Source organism: Zeugodacus cucurbitae, chromosome 6, assembly GCF_028554725.1.
Source record: "Zeugodacus cucurbitae isolate PBARC_wt_2022May chromosome 6, idZeuCucr1.2, whole genome shotgun sequence".
Taxonomy (NCBI): domain Eukaryota; kingdom Metazoa; phylum Arthropoda; class Insecta; order Diptera; family Tephritidae; genus Zeugodacus; species Zeugodacus cucurbitae.
The window spans coordinates 47,979,347-48,002,539 of record NC_071671.1 but is presented as its reverse complement, the minus strand read 5'-3'; the positions used below and the strand labels follow the sequence as shown (position 1 = coordinate 48,002,539).

General features: G+C 31.7%; 4 protein-coding genes across 9 annotated transcripts; 1 reads left to right on the top strand and 3 right to left on the bottom strand.

The window, feature by feature from the left end:
* Positions 1 to 1,835: 1,835 nt before the first annotated feature.
* LOC105216982 (uncharacterized) lies at positions 1,836 to 4,575 on the bottom strand. 2 transcript variants are annotated; one of them, XM_054234381.1, is made up of 7 exons: positions 4,300 to 4,575; positions 4,119 to 4,238; positions 3,891 to 4,045; positions 3,515 to 3,630; positions 3,338 to 3,444; positions 3,002 to 3,233; positions 1,836 to 2,944 (listed from the first exon to the last, which is right to left on the bottom strand). In XM_054234381.1, coding segments are annotated over exons 2-7 (1,314 nt in total). In that variant the 5' UTR covers positions 4,121 to 4,238; positions 4,300 to 4,575; the 3' UTR covers positions 1,836 to 2,242. The 2 variants fall into 2 exon arrangements, with proteins under 2 accessions (XP_054090356.1, XP_011190074.2); XM_011191772.3 differs by having other exon boundaries at positions 4,119 to 4,575.
* A 2,523-nt stretch (positions 4,576 to 7,098) lies between these two features.
* Positions 7,099 to 21,584, bottom strand: Taz_4 (tafazzin). 5 transcript variants are annotated; one of them, XM_011191773.3, is made up of 6 exons: positions 21,292 to 21,584; positions 18,146 to 18,305; positions 8,367 to 8,495; positions 8,183 to 8,290; positions 7,701 to 8,089; positions 7,099 to 7,632 (listed from the first exon to the last, which is right to left on the bottom strand). In XM_011191773.3, the coding sequence occupies exons 1-6, from the start codon at positions 21,415 to 21,417 to the stop codon at positions 7,588 to 7,590; spliced, it is 957 nt and encodes a 318-aa protein (XP_011190075.2). In that variant the 5' UTR covers positions 21,418 to 21,584; the 3' UTR covers positions 7,099 to 7,587. The 5 variants fall into 5 exon arrangements, with proteins under 5 accessions (XP_011190075.2, XP_011190076.2, XP_054090864.1 ...); XM_011191774.3 differs by having other exon boundaries at positions 18,146 to 18,293; XM_054234889.1 differs by lacking the exon at positions 21,292 to 21,584 and adding an exon at positions 19,628 to 20,143.
* A 305-nt stretch (positions 21,585 to 21,889) lies between these two features.
* On the top strand, positions 21,890 to 22,689 carry LOC105216987 (39S ribosomal protein L18, mitochondrial). The gene has a single exon (XM_011191779.3). The coding sequence runs from the start codon at positions 22,048 to 22,050 to the stop codon at positions 22,627 to 22,629; it is 582 nt and encodes a 193-aa protein (XP_011190081.2). The 5' UTR covers positions 21,890 to 22,047; the 3' UTR covers positions 22,630 to 22,689.
* Positions 22,639 to 23,116, bottom strand: LOC105216984 (cytochrome b-c1 complex subunit 9). Its single transcript, XM_011191778.3, has 2 exons — positions 22,880 to 23,116; positions 22,639 to 22,801 (listed from the first exon to the last, which is right to left on the bottom strand). Exons 1-2 carry the CDS (start codon positions 23,009 to 23,011, stop codon positions 22,766 to 22,768), a joined length of 168 nt encoding a protein of 55 aa, XP_011190080.1. The 5' UTR covers positions 23,012 to 23,116; the 3' UTR covers positions 22,639 to 22,765.
* Positions 23,117 to 23,193: the final 77 nt, after the last annotated feature.

The following is a 23,193-nucleotide window of genomic DNA, read 5'->3' as shown; positions in this document are numbered from 1 at the left end:
AACACAACGGCTTTGCATGAATCATGTTGGAACGCAACAAATATGGCACGGAAATCGCACAAGTGGTTGGCAACGCTAGCAAGTAGCGGGACAGTTTATTTACAAATAGCAAAATTCATTGAATGTGCATTTGCGAGTGAAAAAGTTCAGTTTGCTAAATTATTAATTTAAAAGTGTATAAGTGTGATTTTTTAACAAACATTTCAAGTTAAAAGTTTGCGCAGCACACAGTGTATATGAAGTTATGTTTGAAGGAAAAGTATTAAATTAAATAATCAATCTGCAAAGTAGGAGCTTCCAAAGTGGTAGCAGCCCCATAAAATGGCAATCTATATGAGTTTGGGGAAAGTGTTATTGCGATATTTAAGTATTATAGATGTTCTTAGATATGTTCATATTCATGTATACAAGTGCAAATTGCTTGGAATCGTTATAATTGCGTCTACCTAGTTCCGCACAACCGAGAAAATACAAAGTGTGGTTATGTGTTCCGCTGCTTGCTCCAAAAGTGAATCAATTTTTTTTTAATCAAAAAATTGTCGGTTTATTGAAATCGGTAATAGTGAATATGGAATTTATTGAATGGAATTTCATGATTTACAAATACATTTCAATTGTAGTTTATTTAAGTAAATGTTTGGCACACAATAAGAATTCCATTTGATAGGCAATTGTATTTATCATCGGATACGCTTTCGCTTACTATATCGGAAACGGAAAATAATTGTTCAAAAGTCAAGCTTTCAACAAAAGGTTGATTTATAAATGCAGATTAACAAATTTAATAAAATTATGTAATTATATGTTTATTTAATTATGTAGGTAAATGAAATTTACCTAGTGAAATTAATGGGTAATAAGAGATAGGGCTATTAAAAATATAAATAATAGTATTAGTAAAATTGATTATAATACAGTGGAACTTCCATAACTCGAAGATCTCTATAATTCGAACTTTTGTATTGGCAATAGCGTTTAGAAATCAAATTTCATACAAATTTACTTCCATAACTCAAATTTCCTTAACACGAAGTTCTCCGTAACTCGAACTCTTGAATAGAAGTCAAATTTCATACAAATTTCCTTCCATAAATCGAACTTTTCGACCAGGGTATAATACAAAATTTAAAATTTTATTATCGAGACACAATTTTAAAAGAGTCTATATATAGTATATCATATGGAGGAGAAAAAATGATATTACTCTAATGGATTTCATAAATCATGTAACAAAAGCATGGGATACAGACGTCGAGAGCCAAAACAATAGCCAAGTGCAATGAACAAATTTAAATAATATATGTTTTAACGTATGTAAATAAAACGTTATGCAAAGTAAATAATTAAAACTGTGTATAAAACTATATTTTACAGCTTTTTGGAAAATATTATGTTTTAATAAATATTTCTATAACTCGAAATCTCTCTAACTCGAAGTTTTTTTTGTGGATTATGGTGATTCGAGTTAGAAAAGTTCCACTATACATTACAATATTTTGTGCGAATATTGTTAAAAAATGTGATTAATTTAAAAAAATATAGCTTACTGATAAAATGTATTCGAAGGTTAAAATTAAATTTTAATACATAAAACTAAAATAAAATAAAAAGTAATAATAATAGTATATAATAGTAACAAAATAATATCGTCATACTGTACAAACTCAAGTTCCAATTATGCAGAGAAAGAAAGATGTAAGTACCTTTTAATTTGTTAACATTAAATCAACATAAATTAACATAAAATCAAAAATTGCAAAAGCTAAAAATTATTATCATTATAAATTGGATATTTTTATTTATTCATTTAGATTTATATTATTTAAATAGAAAGGATTAATATGCATTTTGATGACTTTTTATTCATAATGCTTGCTATACATGTTTATTAAATACGCAAAAGTGTCATTTCCTGACTCTCGCTGTTTATTGAATTATGGATTGATTGATTGGCCACCATCTATACTAAATTTTCTACAAGATTGTTGTGTACCCTTATTATTTTCTGGCATTTTTTTAAGTTTCAGACCACAAAAAACTCATCAAATTTTTTATATTCTAACTAAAATAAGTATGCATATTTATTTCGTGAGCCTTTTAAAAACTTACAAAATGAAAATAAAACTAATGCATTATGATAACATTAAACTCTAAACTATAATGAATAATATTTGTTATAAAGGTACCAGCTACTAAGATCGCAAAATCATTTATACTAAATACATAAAATAATGAACTAATATTAAAGCAATTCTATCAAGCGCTTGCGCAACAGCAAGGCGTTCGGTCTTAAAGTGGGCTCGTCACACCAGCAAGCTTTATAAATCGTTTCATAGCTTTGTTCCTTGTTGCAATCGCTTAAACGCAATATATCCTCAAACATCGCTAACAGATCGACAACATCGCTTTTCTTGCGTTGCTGTTGCTGTCGTTGTATCAGCATTGGTCTCTCATTTGCTGGCGACTTCTGTGCGACCGGTGACTTACTGCAATTCAATTCGGCACTTAAATTACGCATAACATTCATTTTCGCATTCAATGAGGCGAATGGCCGACGCACAGTCGCCTGATGCAGCTCCACCTGATCCGCACCGCAGTCAGAGAAGCGCAACTGTTCTTCGGGTTGTTTGGTGCGATTGAGTACATTCGTCAGCTGTACCAATGAGTGATAAGTGATCTCCTCCGCTGTGAAATTGGCGCAATAGCATTTGTGATGGCGATGCAGCGCGCTCGTGCAGTTTGTGGTATTATTTGGAGTTGTGCTATCGGGACGGAGCTTATTTTTGACCACCTGATAGGCGACCACTTCATTGCAGGCAATGCTGTGGTAGGGTAAGCGCCGCTGTCGCATTTGCCACATTGTAATGCCTAGTGAGTAGATGTCGGTGGCTGGTGTGAGCGGTTCCTCACGCAATGCCTCGGGGGCCATGTAGCGCATTGTGCCCTATAAATTAAGATATGTATGCAGATTATGCAGTCTGTTAAAGTTTATGTTAATTACACGCGCATTCCCCTTTGGCGACGGCGTTGGAGAGTCTATCTTCAAGGAAGCACCAAAATCGCAAAGTTTGCAGACATATTGCCGGTGGCGGAAAGCATTTGATAGCGTTTCGTAGCGTAAATTTTGTTGCATGCCAACGAAAGATATCAACACATTCTGTGGTTTTACATCAAGATGTAGTAGACTCCGCTTGTGGCAATATGATAGCGCCGACAGAATATCCAGTGTTATGCTTCGGAAAAAAAAGTTTAGAATTATATATACTATATAATATATATACTACTTTCAAGCTTTCTAAGACGATATCAATTCTATATTTTTAGAAGAATTACTTACTAAATTCTATGCTGTAGTGGCAGCATTGTGGCTTCAAGTATCTCCTGTAAACTTTGCCCCACCAATCTCTCCATTATGACAATACCGAAATTCTGCGTAGTTTCGACCTTCAAAATTCAAATGCTTTTAAAGTAATAAATTTCAAAACTGCTGAATTTTGGCAAAATACTGACTTACTTTTAAAATTCGTATAATATTACGGTGTTTCCAGCCCAAAATGTGCATCTCACTACGCATAGATTGATCATTCGCTTTACTCACATTGCGCACGATCTTCACAGCCACGGGTTGACCTATAATATATATAAATATAATAATATAAAGTATGACTAAAGTATTTTTTTTATAAATTTTTAAACATAAAATAATAATTAACAGTTGGCTACATAGTAAATTCACTCTCAATTTCTTACAAGCGTCTTCATTTCTTTCTATTGCTAGTGAACTGTTTTCTTTTCATACAAAAATAACTTCAAAATCAAGAATAAACAACTTAAGCTTCGAAAAGTTTGTTTGTAAATAATTTTTCATAAACAAAAATATTCGTTTTTACCTCGATAAATCGCCTTGAAGACGGTGCCAAAGGCGCCACGGCCTAAGATTTTATATTTTGTGTGTGTCGGCAGTCCGTCCTTGAGTATCTCGTTGCGATTTGGCGTATTCAGGACAATGGCTTGTTCACTATTTGGTGGAACTTGCAGCAAAGCCCTAAATTGAGTGCAATAATTATCAGAAATATTTATATTAAAATACTGCAAACTAAAAAAATGCATTTAATTACATTTGTAGATTATATTTCGTCGCCACAGCAAAGGATCTTTGATTTTTTCCTTTTTATTTTGTAATTTCTTATTCGCCGAGTTAACGGAATGTTGTTTGTTACTGTTTGGTTGTTTGTGCGCTATGTAAATTTGTTTATATTTTTATTCATTTGACAATAGTCATAGAAAAACTTTGTTTACTTGTCAATGTCTCGATTTCGTTGTAAACAAGTTAAAGTGTCCCCAGTGGATTTAATGGCGCAAATGTTGCATATGAGAATTTAAAAAACAGTCACATTTAATTAATTTAATGCTGACATTTTTTTAAAACGTTCAAAATGAAAGTATAATATAAAAAGCGGAGTGTTTATTGTAATTAATTTTTATTTTCAAGGAAAATTAAACTCAATTGATATAGAGCAAATATGAATTAAATTTAAGAAAATAAGGTATTTTTAACCAACCTAATCCAATGAAGGGTCCGAAAAATAGATTCATATTTTAACAATTTTTGGTTCAAGTAACCGGCAATAAATTGTTGTTCTTTCGCCAGACTCAGGGATTAAAAAAATAGTTTTGTAATTGATTTTGTATTAATATTCTTTATTACAAATACACTATATAAAATGATAGATTTTTAATATTTTGACTATAACCAATTTAATTTAATCAAATTCGAAAAATATATGTTTAAAATACAAATTTTTTATAAAATTGTTTTTTTTTTTAATAATACAGTGGAACTTCCATAACTTGAACTTCTATAACTCGAAGATCTCCATAACTCGAACACTTGAATTGGCAATAGCGTTTAGAGGCCAAATTTCATACAGATTTCGTTCCCTAACTCGAATTTCTATAACTCGAAGTTCCCCATAACTCGAACTCTTGAAGAGACAATAGAGTGCAACTTTCATACAAATTTCCTTCCATAAATCGAACTTTTTGGCCAGGACATAATACAAAATTTGAAACTTTACCATCGAGGCAGAATTTTAAAAGAGTCCCTCTATATTGTACGGAGGAGAACGAAAAATATAATATTACACATATGGATTGCATAAATCATCTAACAAAAGCATGAGACATTTTTGCCGATTCTGTGATACGGAGGCGGAGATACCAGAGAACTTACTCCTTGACTGCCCGGCGATCGCGAAGGAAAGGGGACAGACAGTTGGGGCTCTATATCCCCAATGAGGAAGTATCGCATGCATCAGCCCTGCAACACTGTTAAGATTTCTTAACGTGACGGTGTTGGAGGGGGTGCTGTGAGAACTAGAGAGGGCACAATAGACCTTAGGTCACTATATAATCTAATCTAAGCTAAGGCATGGGACATAGATCTCAAGAGCCAATAATAACAAACTGCAACAAACAAAATTACAGAATACATGTTTCACCATATGTACATACAAATTTTAGCATCGTAAATAAATTAAATTGTGTATAAATCTATATTTAAAAGTTTTATTTTTTAAAAAGTTTTATTTTTTAATGAACAATTCAATAACTCTAAGTCTCTCCAACTCGAAGTTTTTTTGTGGATTATGGTGATTCGAGTTAGAGAAGTTCCCCTGTACATACCCAATGATAGTCGCGTCAACTTAGGAAATTAAAGTGAAAATCGAGCATAAAAAGTTTTTGGTTTTTTTAGTTCAGCATACATTTATAAGAGTATAATTTTTAAACACCTTTATGATATTTATAGCAAAAATTTTATTTAAATAATTTGCGAAATGCTACCGCGTTGACAGTGCGTCTGTTTTTCTTATTTGGCGTTCGAAATTATTTGATCACGAAGCTCTTTTGGAATAAGCCACACATCAATTTTAATCCCAATATTTGTTAATACATTGTTCGTACATATATAACTCCTGATTCTGGGAGTTTCTTACTATCATCAATCACATATATTGAGCTTCTAATCAAAATTGTTTCTCATTGCTTGGTTTCGAAATCTCTTTTTATCGCTGTACTTTAGATCATAGCCAATGTTCATTTTGTTATTACCTGAATTATAATAATTCAAATCAGTTTACCTAATGCCTGAAAAGAGTATAATTGAATTAAAAATAAATTGTCACATTTGTTGTTGGGTTGAGTCGAATGAAAATTATTAATGAAATATTTTGATAGATGTATGCATTTCTTTGAGAAATCTGCTACATCACCTACCAAAGCCTTGCCCACGATATCTTTGATATCAAACGTTTTACTTACAGATCTACGAATCCGTTAATTTACGAAAAGTAATATCCAGGAAATCGCTAGTCTTTAGGTGTTATTATCATTAATTTCATAAAGCATCATTATCTTCTAATTTATTCTCTTTTATTTTAACACTTCTTGCTTTTCAAAAACTGATACTCAGTTAGCGTTTGAGGTTATGAGGTTAGCGTTTTTCAGTATACTAAAATCAGTATCCATAAACAATACATACTAGTGAATAGTAGACTAGAAACTATACGTTATTATCCATATATAATACGAGGTATTAGCATAACTCTATAAGAAATCTTCCTAAGATTGAGTATTGCTTTTTGAGAAGATTGAAATAAAAAAAAAACTCTTATTTTTAATTCAGAACACTACTAGTTTTTCTATGTATTGTCTTATACTTTATCTCAAATTGTATATTTTTATATGTGCCGCTTCAAATCATGAGGCTTTCGCACATTGAAAGAGTTTAAAAAAATAAAAATTTGTTGTGGTTTTCGTTATATTTATTTTATTTGCATCATAATTGTCTTTAGTTCCGCTTCAGCACAACAAAAAGCATTTTTTAAAGGCTATTTTTTTCAAGATCGTACACTATTGTTCTTTCACACAAACGTTATTCATAATGTTCGTATACAATTACTAAATTTATATAATACCTACATACATAAATCTATTTCGATTTCATATGTATACGTGTATCTAACTAAGCGTATTTACAATGCTCCTGATTTAAAAACATCGTGCACTATATAAAATTCATATACATATATAAATATATATTGGATAACTTAGTTTCTTTATTATGATTAGATTTTTTCTTTATTTTAACAAATAAAATTTATACATAAAATTACATGAGTGACAATAATCATTTTATGGACATTATTACATAAATATACTTAGTTTAATTAATAAAAATAACCTGCCTTGTTTCTATTACAAAGTGCTTAGCTTCTTAATTTATGATTTATCTCCCTTACAGCAAGTTAAAGAAAATTCTATTTAGACAAACTGTGTAATGTTTTATACAAATTTTGTTGACATATAAATGTATACTAGCTTTTTGAAAAAACCTTATATTGAACTTTGTTTTTGAAATTAAAATTTATAATTTGCTAAAATGTTTATATCTCATTTTTGACTTGTTTATGTAGCTTATTAAACGTTAATTATATAAATATATATTTTTTATCTTTTACATTTACATACTCAAATTTCCATGAGTACAATGTGAACGAAATAATTACAAACGAATTGACTTAATTACTATAGCCGTTTTTTATGCAGTTCTTCGGTTTCTTTGCGTAAATGCTGCAATGAAAAATATTAATTAATTATTTTTTTTAAATAAATAAATTTCATAATTTTCCAAAACTCACATGAAACACATCTTGTATTTTATCCGTTATCAACTTTCTCGCCTCCGGCTCTGGTACTTTACGATCTTTCAGATCCTGTATAAAATCATGCAAGTCTATTGGTTGACCAATGTTTAGGGTCACCTTTTTGCCCCACTGCAGCACATATGGCTCGGTGTTGGGCAGCACATCGTCCATACCCTCATGCCACATGGGTAAGATAATCGGAATGCGTGGCGACTCGTATATTATACGACCGACACCCCACTTGAGGCGCATCTCCTCCTTAGTCATGTTGACTTTGCCCTCGGGAAATACGTGCACCCAATGACCGAGCGCACACTTTTGTATGCACAAATTGATGGCATCCTGATAGACGCCGCTGCCGCGCACCACTGGAATGCATTTGCCTACAATGAAAAATCATTAATTAAATTCCATAATCAGAAAATAATTACACGTAATTTAATTTAAATATTAGTTTTGTATATAGGTACACCTACCATACATGAAGAAAGTTGAGTGATATTTATTGGTGAAGCAGATATCGTGCGCCGCCATTGACCAGCGTATCTTAAATGTATTGCATACATATCTCATGGGAAGTACACCTGTAAAATATTTGTTTTGTTTCGGTTAAATTGCATGCATTTAATTAGGTATATGTATTAGTCACAGCTACGTTACCCCATAGGCCGGGATCATCGAAGCATGATTGATGATTAGAAACAGTGACTAAGGGCACACCGGCTGGACGTTTTGCTATCACATTTATCAGTCTCTCTCTGTTATGCACTACGGTTCTGTTGAGGAAAACTGTAATCAGTTGGAAGACAATAAAATTTGTGTTTAAGTACGTATGAGGAAAGGAATTTATGGTTTTCATAAAATTTGTAAATAACTACTAATAACTACAACTAAAATACACTCAAACTGCAATATCGCTGAAATATTGAAGTTAGAATCCAAATTAGTTCTTTTCGATTTATGAAATCAAACCTGCAAATAGCTGACGAATATTAAAGCATGATTTTTCACATATTAAAAGAAATTCCTTATTCCTAAAAAAAAGACCTTATTTTAGTATGTCCCCGTAACTAACCTTCAAACAATTTGACTCACAGATTCGGCATATATATGTATGTGGTATAAAATCCATTGAAAGTTTCAAACGTAGGCGTGGTTGAACTGATTTGGCGTATTTTCACAACATATCAAGGAAAATATTTCAAACCGAAATTCATTGAAATTGGTCGAGTAGTTTCGGAGATATGGTTTTTGACCCATAAGTGGGCGGAATCACGCCTATTTAAAATTTTGTATACTATTTTGTACCATCATAATAAAATTTAAGGTTTCTGGTGGTTTTCCTTACTGAATTAAAGCATTTTTAGTAGTTTTCAACATAACCGTTGTATGGGAGGTGGGCGTGGTTATAATCCGATTTCCTCCATTTTTGGCCTATATAAAAACGACTCCTGCTAGCTGTAGTAGTTTACGAGATATATACAAAAAACTTAGTAGGGGGCGGGGTCGCGCTCACTTTCCCAAAAAAAAAATACATCCAAATATGCTCCTGCTCTGCATACATTTGTATTAGATTAAAATTTAATGTAGAAAAATGAGAATAATATTTTCTATGGTAAATCGATATTAATCAGCGTTAAATTAAGTAAAGGCCGTTTAATTGAGTAATTAGCTCCTGTACTAAAAGTCTTCTAGACAATCTCATTTGTTTCAGTTTCATCTGCTAAGATTTTCATTAAACTGTTTAGGTTAGAAATAGCGGTAATCACAACGAAATTTTTAATTTGATCGATTAGTCCCAGGGTATGTCTTTATAAAATTAACGAATAATCTTATTATTTTTAGTTTGAAAAGCTTCATCAAAGTGCTGGTAACGCCCCAATCTGCTGCTTGAAAATCTCTTGATATGAAAATAAACTGATTTATTTTTATTTTTTGTTGTGAAAAAAATCTTATCTTCAGAAGAGTCTCCAAAAATAAAAGTAAGTGCTCTTGTATTCTGAATACAATCTTATCTTGAGAAGAGTCTCTAAAAGTAATGCATAAGCGTGACAAACTTGTTTGTTCTGAAAAATCTTATCTTCTGTGGAGTCTCCAAAAGTAATGCATAAGCGTGCCAAACTTCAGAAGAAGCAAAGTAAATAAGAAGATAGCGGGTTGATGTTAAAGTAGAATTAACTAGAAGCAGCTTTAGTCACTTGCCAAAAGACGAAGTAATAAATTATAGCACGGGCAAGAAAAAATTGTACAAAGTTCTCTGAATATTGCAATCTGAAGTTGACAATAGAAGCCTTTTATAATTTAATACAGCTTTATAACTCTAATGACTTGGTTCCTAATTGGAGAGCTATAAAAGATCACATAAAAACGAACAAAACAGGCAAATCCGGTGTATAATGATTCTGAAGAAGATACCATAAGATATTATTTTTTTTTTTTGTAGAAATTTTGTAATCCCTATCATCCAAGGGTTTCCAGATCAATTCATTATCTAATTGAGCCTTCGCCCCTAATGTGGAAATTTTAAAAGTTGAGTTATGTTCTTGATCGAGAAATGAGATTTTTTATTCTTCTATAATAACCCACGTGGATCTACATATTATGTCACGCTAAATCTATTTTAAAAATATTGTAGAAAACGCACAAACAATATGAACACGTTTACCGATAAAAATAACCGTGAATAATGAATAAAGCATTTTACGGCAAAAATCGTCTGTTTTCTTCTTGTTCCAAATCTCAAAACTCTCGAAAAAATTAGTTATGGTCCAATACCCAACCGAGTATTTTCTCTTTCTCTCTATCCCTTTATCTATATTTCACTAAACAAAGAATGTAAAAATAAAATAGCGCTAACATTGAACCGATTTAAGAACGCCCTCTAAAAACATACGGGTACAGCTAAGTTAGAGAAATGTTTTAGTTTTAGTAAATACATACACATAGTTGGTATTTACGAGCAAATAAATTTGCTGACTACAGTAATTTCAATTTACAATCTATTATTTACATTAATTTACATGAACTGATAATTGAATTGAATTTACAACGAACGCAATGCGCCAAGTATTAAACCGATTTGCGTAGATTTACTTAAATCAAAGTGCAAATCAAATCAAAATAAAATAAAAGTCGGCGCATACAATGCACCACCAATTAACCATTGATTAATGACATAGACGGCTACAAAGGGCGCACGAGACACGATTTACCCTAGCGAAACCTTACATATGTAGAAATATTCGAAACAAGGTTCAACGCAGAGGTCGCTTTCTCTACTTATGTAATTCATAGTCGGTATTTGTATTATGTAACAAGTTGGAGACAGTAGGCTCGAGACAACGATGACTTTCAAAATGATACTGTTTATTGTTTTCGAGTTCAAAGGTGGTTTAGACTAATTTTGTGGCGATTTTTTTTAATAGAACGATCCATCCCTTTAGGCAACTGAATTGGTTTAGTTGAGTTTTTGTTCCACAAATATATGAGCTAAAATATATTTCCTGGGGCTTGAAATTAGCAGTCCAGCTTAAGATTCACCAAGGGTTTGTAATTCGTAGGAACCTATCGAAAAGTATGGAAACATCAGACAGTTGTTATTTTTTGGCTTTTGATATTAGGCATTCTTATCAAAATCGATAATTACGGTAAGTTATCATAAACATGTACCAAAGAGACAGGTGATAATGGTAAGATGAGTAAACTTGCTCTCTATGTAAAACTGTAGATAGTTAATTCTTAATGCGAAGATTTATTGCATGCGAGACATAAGTGCGTAGGTCGGTAGGTAGGTCACATCTTTTTCAATATAAGTTTAAATTGATTAGTATTCAAAACGATTAACTCGAGATCTATATTCGATCCTGATTTTTACCCCATAGGAATGCGAAAAGTAATTAACTGTGTTAAAAAATTTATCAAAATCAGACGTAACTTCTTTGAACAGGGGTTTAATAGACAGACACATGAACGTGTTTCCACTATAAGCTATATACTTCAACTAGATCGATTATCGGTGATTTAGTATTTGGTAATATAGTATACGGGTGCGTTCAAAAAATAACGGAAATTATAAAATTTCACGGGTTTATAAAGTCCAATCATTCACATTTTTATACAGATAAACCTTATTCATTGGTCTGTAGTAACTTCCAAGTTAATACGTATTTTTATGACCTTGGGGATTTTCGTTGGTTAACAGCTCAGACTTCGTTGCTAGTTCATGCATTTTTGGTCGAAAACAATACTGTAACGATGCACCAGCCTCCATATCCGCAAGATATGACTCCGTGTGACTTTTTTTTTTTTCAAAGAATAAAGAGAACCTTAAAGACGTCGTTTTACAAGCATACGAGAAATCACTGAAAGCGGCAAAGACTATCCCAAAAATCGAGTTTGAGTAATATTTCAACAATTGGAAGAATCGCTGTTCAAATTGCGTAATATTGAATGGAGACTATTTCGAAGGTGACAATATTAATGTAGACGAATGAAGAAATATTTAAAAAAAAACGAAAATTACCTTTTTTTTGAACTTAATCAGTTTGTCTTTTCATTTCGTCAGTCATATACAGTGGAACTTCCATAACTCGAACTTCTATAAGTCGAAGGTCTCCATAACTCGAACTCTTGAACATGGGTAAAATTTCATACAAATTTCCTTCCATAAATCGAAATTTTCCACCAGGGCATAATACAAAATTTAGAATTTTACTATCAAGGAACAATTTTAAAGGAGTCTCTATATTCGTATGGAGGCGAACATATTACACTTATAGATTTCAAAAATCGTGTAACAAAGGCATGAGATACAGTCGTCAAGAGCCAAACAATTGCAAAGTGCAATAATCAAAATTGCAGAATACATGATTTAATTGATTTAAACAAAACTTTTGGCGAAGTAAATAACTAAAACTAACTAAAACTCTATATTTTACAGCTTTTCGAAAAATGTAAATATGTTTTAGTGAAAATTTCTATAACTCGAAGTCTGTCTAACTCGAAGTTTTTTTAGTTTTTTTGTGGATTATGGTGATTCGAGTTAAAGAAGTTCCATTGTATATATATCTACAATTATTATATGTACTTCATAAACCCACCAAGTGGTGAACATACAACAACTTCCTAGTTTTTATAAATCTAAAGCGGAAAATACTAGTTAAATTTCCGGAACTTCAATACCGAACCTTTGTAACTAATAGTTTAATCTATGGGTATATATTAATAATTAATCTATATGTAAGTATATGTATGCTAATGCCTCACATCTACTACTAAAAAATTAAATATTCTTATCATTAAAGTAAATATTTTTTTTTGCAAAATTATTACATAACACTCGCATTGCACATTATTATCATAATAAAGCATTGCATATTCAACACAACAGCGAAAATAAACAATTGCAAAAAGTGCGCGCAAAATGTGAGCCATGGGCAGTCGCCGCTTTGAAAATATGCAAAAATAATACGATTAACATTGACCACATTAATGCAAACTTTTATACATACTTACATATGTACATATGCATATGTATGTGTGTATGTTCATATAAGCGAAGTGTTTGCAAAATTTTGTTTGTTCGACAGCTTTAGCGATTTAGCGATTTTTTATGTTGATAATGCCGCCAATGGCTCTCAAGTCGTCGCATCGTCATCGCTCGCGCTGCAGCGACCATGAATAATGGCAACAGCGTCTTGACGGCGAAGTAAATAAAAGAAATAAAACATAACAACAAAAACAAAAAACACAAGAAGTAGCAACAAGTTCAAGAGCCGCATAAAGAATCTGCACATATTCACTTTCCAGCTGCAACGTGATTTTTGTTGGGTTAGGTTATATGTAAGTGTAAATACGATGATGCCATGTGGTATGTCTCAATGAAAACAACAACAATCAACATCGAAAGCTGACATTTCGCCAAACAACATTTTAAGCATAAACAAAAATAACAACAAAAACGTGAATTTTTAAAAAGAAAAAAAAACTGAAAAGACTTTTTGAACAACCTCAAAAGTGACTCGTCACCAAATGCTCGTAAACAACAACAACAACAACAACAAAAATTGCAATGAATGACACCCAGTGAATTGGGAACGACGGCGTGCAGTTGCACCGATGAGCAGACGCGTCTATACATATATTCCCCTTGCATACACGTAAGTCAGTTTGCATCAACTTTGTCTCTGTCTGTTCAATGTGCAACAATAATAACTACAACAATAACAAATATAACAGGAAATAGTACATAGAGCGGCGAGCTTGTGCATAAAAATAGCACAAATAAATTTTGTTTAATTGGCGAGAGAGATCTTTTTAGTTATAAATCTAAATTAGAAGTATTAAAGGTTAAAATATATGCAAACATACATACATACATACATATACATATTTACATATACAATATGCACGTGCAAAGTATAATGCTTTATTGTTTTAATAAATATTTGCAATAAAAATAGATTATATTTGTTAGAGCAAAATATATTCACACGTCTGTATATGTTAACAAGTCGCTTGTTTAGCTGTAAAATGTCATAACTCAAAAACACAAAAAAATAGTTTTAGATATACAGTGGAACTTCCATAACTAGAACTTCTATAACTCGAACATCTTCATAACTTGAACACTTGAAGTGGCAATAGAAGGCAACTTTCATACAAATTCCGTTCCACAAATCGAACTTTTTAATCAGGGTATAATAGAAAATTTAAAATTTTACTGTCGAGGCAAAATTTTAAAAGATCGTATGGAGGTCGAAAAAAAAAACGATATTACTCTAATGGATTTCATAAAACATGTAACAAAAGCATGGGATACAGAGCCAAACAATAGCAAAGTGCAAAAAACAAAATTACAGAATTCATGTTTTAACATATGAACATAAAACTTTATGCGAAGTAAATAAATAAAACTGTGGGTAAATATATATTTTACAGCTTTTTAAAAATTTATGTTTTAATGAAAATTTCTATAACTCGAAGGCTCTCTAACTCGACGTTTTTTTGTGTATTAAGGTGATTCGAGTTAGAGAATTCCACTGTATAACAATAATTACGTTTGAAAACTTTATTTTGAATCAAATTTTTATAACGGTACATTTAAAACAAAACCTTTATTTGACTTTAAAAAAATAATCAAATTTCAACGTAACTTCTTTGAGCAGGGGAGAAGGATTAATAGCTAAAACTTGAACATTTTTCGACCATAGGCCTATATGAACATATTTCGACCATCAGCAATTTAATATTTGGTGAACTAATCTTCAAAAAATAACGGGAATTGTAAAATTTATAATTTCACGGGTTTGGGAAGTAAAATTGTCAAAATTTTTCGATATAGATGTTCCTGAAGTATGAGTCTCATTGTGTTTTGCACTCTTTTTGTTCACTTTTCTCTTTGTCATATTCTCAACTTATGCCATTCTTCTGGTAAACAAGCATCAACGTCACTAATGTGTTGATAACAGTCAGTGTAGCCTCTTCAGCAGGTGCTTGCATAAAATAGCTCATGCCTATATAGATTTTCGCAAAAACAAACATACTCATGTATGTACATACGAAAGGTCATTGAATGCAATTAAATCCGGGCAGTGGAATTTTGCCTCTGCCAAATTGAACTTAACCTTCGGTACTCATATATCAAGAATATAAATTCTAAATCAAATTATGATGCTTTAAATTTTCTCAAGCTTATTTGGCGATAATTTTCTTTCAATTTGTACTAATTGAATGTAAAAATTTGTTTATAAAACACTTTTCTAGCTATATAATTGGGTCATGAGGTGAAAATTTACAAATATAGAATATATTCTATAAGAGACACCGTTCACGTGGAAAATAAATTAAGCAAAATGTGTGCAAAGTTTATTAGTTGAAAGGTCAATGTGTGCCATTGTGTATGGAATATGAAATTGTTGTAAAGTCTATGCCAAAAAAATAACGACAAGTGTACAGTAGATTAACTGCGTGAACTGTTTATAAAATTTTAATTCAATCTGTTGTTTTTGAAAATAACTCTCTATCAGTTGGATACTAGATCTTATACGCATCTGACATTAATTTCCGAACTCCACATAACTAAAATAAACTATCTTAATCTCTCCTAAATTTGGGATCAAGTTAAAATTTGTTCACTTTTGTTGTTGTTTTCGAAACTATATGAATACTAATCTGAGAAATTCGATCAAAGATAGAAGTAAATCTAGTGACCAAAACTTTTGTTTATTTTTTACCAATTTCCCTTGTTTTTTTCTATTTTTCCATCTTATCCAATTCTGAAAGCTTCAAATTTAGTGCATCCCCGAACACTTTTTGATAAAAAAGACAAGCACAGCATATGAAAACATACAATAAAAATTATTATTGCGTTATAAAAACGTTATTTCCGTCCCCTGGCCACCTCGCATCACGCGATAAATATATCAACAGCTGCACAACACTAGCGCGTACTACAAAAAAATGAACGCACCTGCCTTTGTGATTCCTGCACAAAGCGTGTTCGAATGCAAGTACAATGACTTTGCGTATACTCCACTTGTGTGTTTATGTGCGATACTTCGTCGTTCAGTGCACTGCTTAAAATTTACACTAAAAATACATTTATAACGACGCATATTTACTTATCTAACTGATGCGATTGTTACTCATATCACAATAATTTATGGACTCATACACTTGTTTTGGGTCATAAATATGCGTCGTTTTGGAAGTGGAACGTCATATACTAAATGAACAAAAACAAAGAGCAAAACAAAATTGAAGAATTTTTGTTTATCTGTAGTTTTTATTATTAACTAATGAAGTTAATAAAGAAAGAGTTAGAAGTACATATGTATACCGCTTGAACTAAATTATAATTTTTTTTGTAAAACATATCTTGGAACATATAACAGTCTATTAAACTTTAAAAGTTGAATAATTTATAACAGACATGGGTGAAATTGATTCATCTTCCTGCCATGTAGCGAATATATTAAATTTAGTTCGGACCTAACTCAGGGTCGATTTTTCCGCTATAGTTTTTATAAGGACATTTAACTTTCAAATTACTGGAAAGAAATAGGCAATGAATTCAATTTTGGTCTATATCAAGTTATCAATTATTACAGGTCTCTCTTCTTCTTTGACAGTTTGTGGAATCAGTTAAAGTTTGTCACTCCCAGTTATTATTGATTTTAAAATCATATTTGCATCAAGAAACTTTATTTATTTACAATTTATATATAAAAAAAATAGAAACAATCATATCAGCCAGACGTCAATAATTATGCAAATAAAATTCAGCTGATAGATATTGATTTGAGGTAGTGACGTTTACATAACTTTGTTTGTAGACTGTAGATAGTGCTATTGACGCAAATTCATTATCAAGAACACATTTCTAACGCAGGATTTAAATTATGCACAATGTCATCGGTAAATTAGTTCCAACTTTTCTGATTTAAAGCATAAGCATTTGAACCACGAATAAATAAAGATATACTCAGTGGATTATTTTTTCACAATTATAATGCAGACCTAATAAATATTTTTAAATTATAAGTATCCAAAGAGCTTTATGTACATTAATAAAAATAATATGTTTTGTCTGGTTATATTTACCAACATTTAATGCTTAAGTCCCATTGTCTGGTAAATTTTTGTTTATATATCGATTATGTATGACATATGTATGTATGTAAGTATATATACAGTAATTACTTCACGTGTTTTTATAAACTTCCTATAATTTATTGATTTAGAAGCCCACACTTTATATTTTTCAAAAACAATTTTCAAAAGTAAATTTACAACAAAGTTTCTATTTTTTTAGTCACAACAGACATTAAAAAAGGAAAGGAGTAAAAGTTGGCTAAAATTCACAACTTAATCGAACAATAGAATTTTTTCTAATGAGCTTAGAGGATAGGGACAGTAAGGAACGTAGTAGCGAAAACGACACTTAGTAACTGCTTACATACATATGTATATGCAAATAAATATACATTCATAATTATATAAAAATTATAGTAATATGAAGTACGAGCATTTATTGCAATTACGTTTTTTCGCGCTAATCGAAAGTAATGAGCTTTTAGTTTAATTGTTTTTTTATTATACATCAAAATTTATATGCACAAATTCTCTCTTTATTAAGTCATAAACGTACAAATTGCATTTATGCGTCTAAATATTTAACTTCTGTAATAAAAAAAATAAAGGAGGAAAAATAATTTATTCAAAGGTAACAAGTCAGATATTGATATGTTATCTTTATATTAACAAAGGTTCTAACGCCTTAACCGAATATGTTGAAAACATGTCGTTGCTATAATAGCAGCAAATATTCAACAACAATTTCATTGACTGTCCTTTACTATTATCGGATACCATTTCAATAGGTGTAATTAGCATTATAACATAGATGTAGATATGTACTATACTTATTTGGTACTTACCCAGTACAAATTTAGCAAACAATCCCACCGCTGTGATGGCAATTTGGCTGGCAATGTACCAAAGTCCCGAAGGACAACGCAACCGATGGAATATCCATTCGATGTTGTAGCCCATAGCGACTTGCAGCGGCTGAGTTTCTTGTTGAGGCTGGACGTGAAACTGGCGGCAGGCAAAGACGACGATGAAGGCGAAATGTTTTCGTTTTTTTTTTGTTGTAATTAATGGATTGCGATGGATATCGAAAAATAATATATAAACACAAGAGTATTAGCAACAGGTTAATTATTGAATTCTTGTTGATATTTTATATAATACATATATTTTTTTACCAACTAAACAACGTATTCACGTTTTTATATCATCAATTGTTTGCTTAAAAGCGTTTTATCTACATGTAAATCACTTTTGTTTCTCGGATTTGTTGCATAAACAAAAGTGCGAAAAACTGCGTGTTATACGATTGAAAACGCGGTCGAGTGCTTAAAATAGCTTTTTTTTGCATGTAAATTTGTTTTTTTTTCTCTCTGATAATTTCACTGAGAATTTTTTGTCACTAAAGGCAGAATTTTCGTTGATATTTTGATTTAGTTTAGTGAAAATTGTATACAATTGAGTATGCCGATGGGCGATTTTTTAAATTAAACAATTATATTATATTGAAACGGTAATTATTACGAAATAAGTATACATACATATATGTATGTGAAATAATTGTAAGGGAACCTATTTTGAAATTTGTTATTGCAATAATTGTTCAAGAGCAGTGCAAATTTATTGTACTAAATATTTATATACTGGAGTATCTCAATTTTTCTTATCAAATTTAAAGTGCATATGCTAGAAAATATGTTTTTTTTTTAATTTCTCTTAAAAAACGCTTCGTACATATGCTAACCTCGTAAAGAGAACTGTGGCCTATCCTATATTCTTTAATAGATATAATATTATCTAGTAATATACAAATATTAATTTAAAGTATATTATTTGTGTAAATAAAATGCATGTACTTTCAACATAAACGTGTCGACAGACTCTACAGATAGTCAACATATCCATAACTTCATTGCTTAACCACGAAAATATGTCGCCACTCAAGCTACGAAGAATGAAGAAGCTGCGCCTCATACCATCCTAACCGGTGTACATGAGAGTAGTGGTTGTAAAATATACTATGAGTGCGCAAAGCAACGAAGCGTGCCGTAGACATATAGTTTCTACTATCGTTGTGCCATGTGGCAAAGACACAGGCCGTCACACAGATTTATGTTACTCATACGCCACCAGTACCACAAGCATCAATATAAGCATTTATAGTATCTACTCTTGTTTGCAACAACAACAACAAGTGAAACACTATACTACAGAGGCGAAGTATGTGGGTTTTTTATACCAGACATACAATAAAATTTATGATTTTTTCCTGCATTCTTTTCGTTTTCAGTTTCAATGAATTTAACAACATTTTAATTAATACTATTTACCGTTGTTAAGTGGCAAAAGCATGCAACATCTTCAACATTTCCGAACTATATGTGCATAAATAAATTGATTGAATTAATTTCGGTAGCACTCCTGTTGCTTCAGCTGTTGTCGCAGTCGATGCCAACGGCAGATCGTTGTCGTTGTTCTCGTTGTTGTTGAAAATATGCGACGATTTTCATAACTAAATATAGCACAGCATATTTTATAAATTTACAAAAACAAAAAAATATTTTTTTTTTTTACGCTATCAACATTATATATTTGTATATGTATGTAGTATACGACGTTTATTGGGACTTTCTCATTGTTTCAATACAAATTTCAAATATATAGTGGCTACTGTTTTATCTAACACCAACTATATACTCCAATTCCACAAAATTCTTTGTTTTATAAAATCTTTTGTTTACTACACTTCGCAAGTTGCTATATTGTTCGCGCACGAGTTTACAACTGTGTGTTTGTTCTTGCGCACGTCCAAACGTTGGGAATTTGCAACAGTGACTGGCAGTCCACAATCAGCAAAACATGCAGTGAGCACTAGAAATCTAATAGAGTCAGCCAAAAACTCTCAAAAGAGCGAACTAGTATTGTGTGCGGTTATTGGTGCTCATCGAGTTGTTGATAGCGTCTAAAATGAATGCACACACATTCCACAATATCAACCCACTCGCAGCAGCAGTCAGATATAAATGTGGGGGTAGTAAGAACGTTGAACTACCCCAAAATTACTCGTCATCGTCTCGCCGGCAATGGCACATTTGGCAAAGTAAACTAAACTAAACGTGTTGACACCACTACCTCTGACTAGTTTGTATTGCCTAGACGTGATTGTGGTTTTAAAATGTCGCGGATTTTTTTCCATTTGTGGTATAATTTTTCAAAGAAAAATAAACTTTACTTACATCTATATGTATTATTTCAACAGAGATCCAATTATTTTTAATGTTGACTAAAGATTATAATTAATTTAAAACGTAACCTAATATGCCTACACTAATTTAATAATGACTTTTAGATTTATATAGCAAAATAAAATGTGATAATTAATTGTTCAAAAACCTTTCTTTCTTGTTGGAGGTAGCGATTACTATTACAAAATATTATTTTCTTAAATACTAAAAACTTGAAACTACTATTTTAGAAATATAATACTAAAAGAAGAATAGTGAAGTATAAAAGTTAATTGGATATCATAGACTATTCTAAAATAATACTTAAATGGAAAATCATTAAAAAATCGCGTTCATCTATTTCTGTAAGTATTTTTGGCCACTTTCACTTTAGCTTTTGGGCAATCATGTACATTTTAGGACGAGTTCAGTTAATAAAAAAATATCTTTGTTTGCCAAAAAACTCTGTTCAAAGTTCAATATTTCAAATTCATATTCCTTTAACACAATAACCTATAACCTCTCCGAGTTAGATAGTGTATAGCTCAACATGCATTGTGGGTACCTCGGTTTTGTGAGGTAATTACATTCATTGTCTTCTCATTAATACCAAGAGAAGACATAGACGTGAAAATCACTGTCAGTATCCAATGTCGGAACACAGGTATAAGTGGTCTTGAAGTAGTGTCCATGGCATCAAGGTGATTGATTGAATCGATTTCGAGCACAATGTACAAGGTATTGCTTGTAAATAACACATTTCTACTCACCCGTTTCGATGATGTTGGATATCCGGCAGTGAAGGGTTTCTGTATGCGCGCCTTAGCTATGCAACTCCCACGATTTAGGAGCCGCATTCGGCCACACAAATTGAATCCAGCTGCAGACAGAAGCATTATTTTTGATATGTAACGTGATTTCTAACACAAAACCTTTCTAATAATACTATAAGGCAATATGTCTACACCGGAGCGCCAAAGTACCCAATCCGAATATGGGCAATGGTCAACACAAATTGTTCAAATGTCTCCTGATTTGGCGCATGCCTTGATTTTTGCGAAAGCTAAAAAGAATTATTTATCAATTAGGCACATTTTGACATTTTATTTTGTGATTTTCGCTTATCTTTGTAATATTCGTAAATATTTACATTTTCATTGTGAATTACTCTTCTGGGCCTGAATTTCGCGATGAATATTAATTAATTATTCACTCAAATATAAATATAACACATTTTAAAATAAAATAATGGTTTAATTTGAGAAGAATAAAAGATTACATATACATATGTAACTAAAAATATTAATTTATAAAACTCGTTAAACTCGAATATAGAATTGTGGAAATCATCGTCGCTCAATTTACATAATGTCAGCCCAATTGTCTTTACCTACTGTCAGCGGTGATTATCAGCAGCACACCTTTGAAGAAGTCAGCATTCAATATTTCGTAGCTAGAAATTTGTTTTTCCAAAGATTTAGAATTTATTATTATATTAATTATTGAATTAACTTGTCAACTCCATTATGTCCGGACATTTTCAACCTCTGAGATCTTCTCGCGTTTTGCGAAAAATCAAAGAAATAAGCCAACCCACTGGTGACCCGGTCATAATAAATCGAAATCCACGGAATCTGGAGAGATTGCGTATTGCACATAAACCCAAAGGTTATTTTTTGGAGAAACCAGGACGTTCGTTTTGGCATAAGTTGGAGCTGACAGTAAGTGGACGTTATGTAACTGCAGAAGTGAGACATTTCCAAAATGGTCCAATTGTGGGAGCAAGTACATCTGAATGGGCAATTAAAAAGCATCTATACAAAACCACCGATACACCTGCGTTTGTGAATCTTGCACGAGTACTGGCTATGAGATGCCTCCAATCAGGCATTACTGAAATGGCTTGTAATATTGACGCAGTCGCCGGAGGTAAGGTTGAAAAGTTTCTCAAGACATTGGAAGAAAATGGAGTTAGATTGCAAGAACCAGAACGATACGTTGCTCCATTACCATGGGATGCCGTGCGAAATGAAAAACCATGGGAAGTATTAGAGGATCAACTGCCACCAGCGCAAGAAGCAAAAACAGAAAAGACACCCAAAAAATAATAAACACAATTTGTTTTTCGTTTTTGTTTATCAATAAATGTTACATTTATTCTAATTGAATGTTTGTTTTTAATTCATTGATAGCAAGAAGTTTTTCTCGATACAATGTACCGAAATCCACTTGAAGCCTCCTAGCTTATTCGTATTTATCCTTGATATCCTTCCACAGTTTCTAAAATAATAGTGAACAAATATGATTGTCAAATACGTTCTTACATAATTGCACAGGTGGAAACAAATTGCAACTTACTCCTTTATTGACGGACTCGAAAACTTGTGTGGACGCCACATCAAATGCGCGTTCAAAGAAGAACACGGATGCCATTATTCCGACGGCATATGTGGAAGTCCTTTTGAATAAAGCGTTGTAGATAGCCTTCATTTTTTCGAAATTATTTTTTGGTTTTCCAATCGACTCGCAAAAATCAGTTCGTGCACTTACGCAGACAATTGTCAAGTATCAGCTGTTGTCAAAATTGGTGTGGTTGTCAAACGTAGGATGGCAGAAGCCAAAAATGTAATCGATAGATCTGAAACTATTGTGAATAATCCGTTTAACATTTG

Bases quoted from the DNA above. Each gene is read 5' to 3' on its own strand.
- LOC105216982 (XM_011191772.3), bottom strand. The intron at 3,631-3,890 runs GTAAAAACGAAT...TATATATTATAG, and splicing joins CTTCAAGGCGATTTATCGAG to GTCAACCCGTGGCTGTGAAG. The intron at 3,234-3,337 runs GTAAGTAATTCT...TTTTTTCCGAAG, and splicing joins CCACTACAGCATAGAATTTA to CATAACACTGGATATTCTGT.
- LOC105216987 (XM_011191779.3), top strand. From the start codon at position 22,048: ATGTCCGGACATTTTCAACCTCTGAGATCTTCTCGCGTTTTGCGAAAA.
- LOC105216984 (XM_011191778.3), bottom strand. From the start codon at position 23,011: ATGAAGGCTATCTACAACGCTTTATTCAAAAGGACTTCCACATATGCC. The intron at 22,802-22,879 runs GTAAGTTGCAAT...CTATTATTTTAG, and splicing joins TCGAGTCCGTCAATAAAGGA to AAACTGTGGAAGGATATCAA.
- Taz_4 (XM_011191773.3), bottom strand. From the start codon at position 21,417: ATGCTTCTGTCTGCAGCTGGATTCAATTTGTGTGGCCGAATGCGGCTC. The intron at 8,291-8,366 runs GTAACGTAGCTG...AATATTTTACAG, and splicing joins CGATGATCCCGGCCTATGGG to GTGTACTTCCCATGAGATAT. The intron at 7,633-7,700 runs GTGAGTTTTGGA...TTTTCATTGCAG, and splicing joins AAATACAAGATGTGTTTCAT to CATTTACGCAAAGAAACCGA.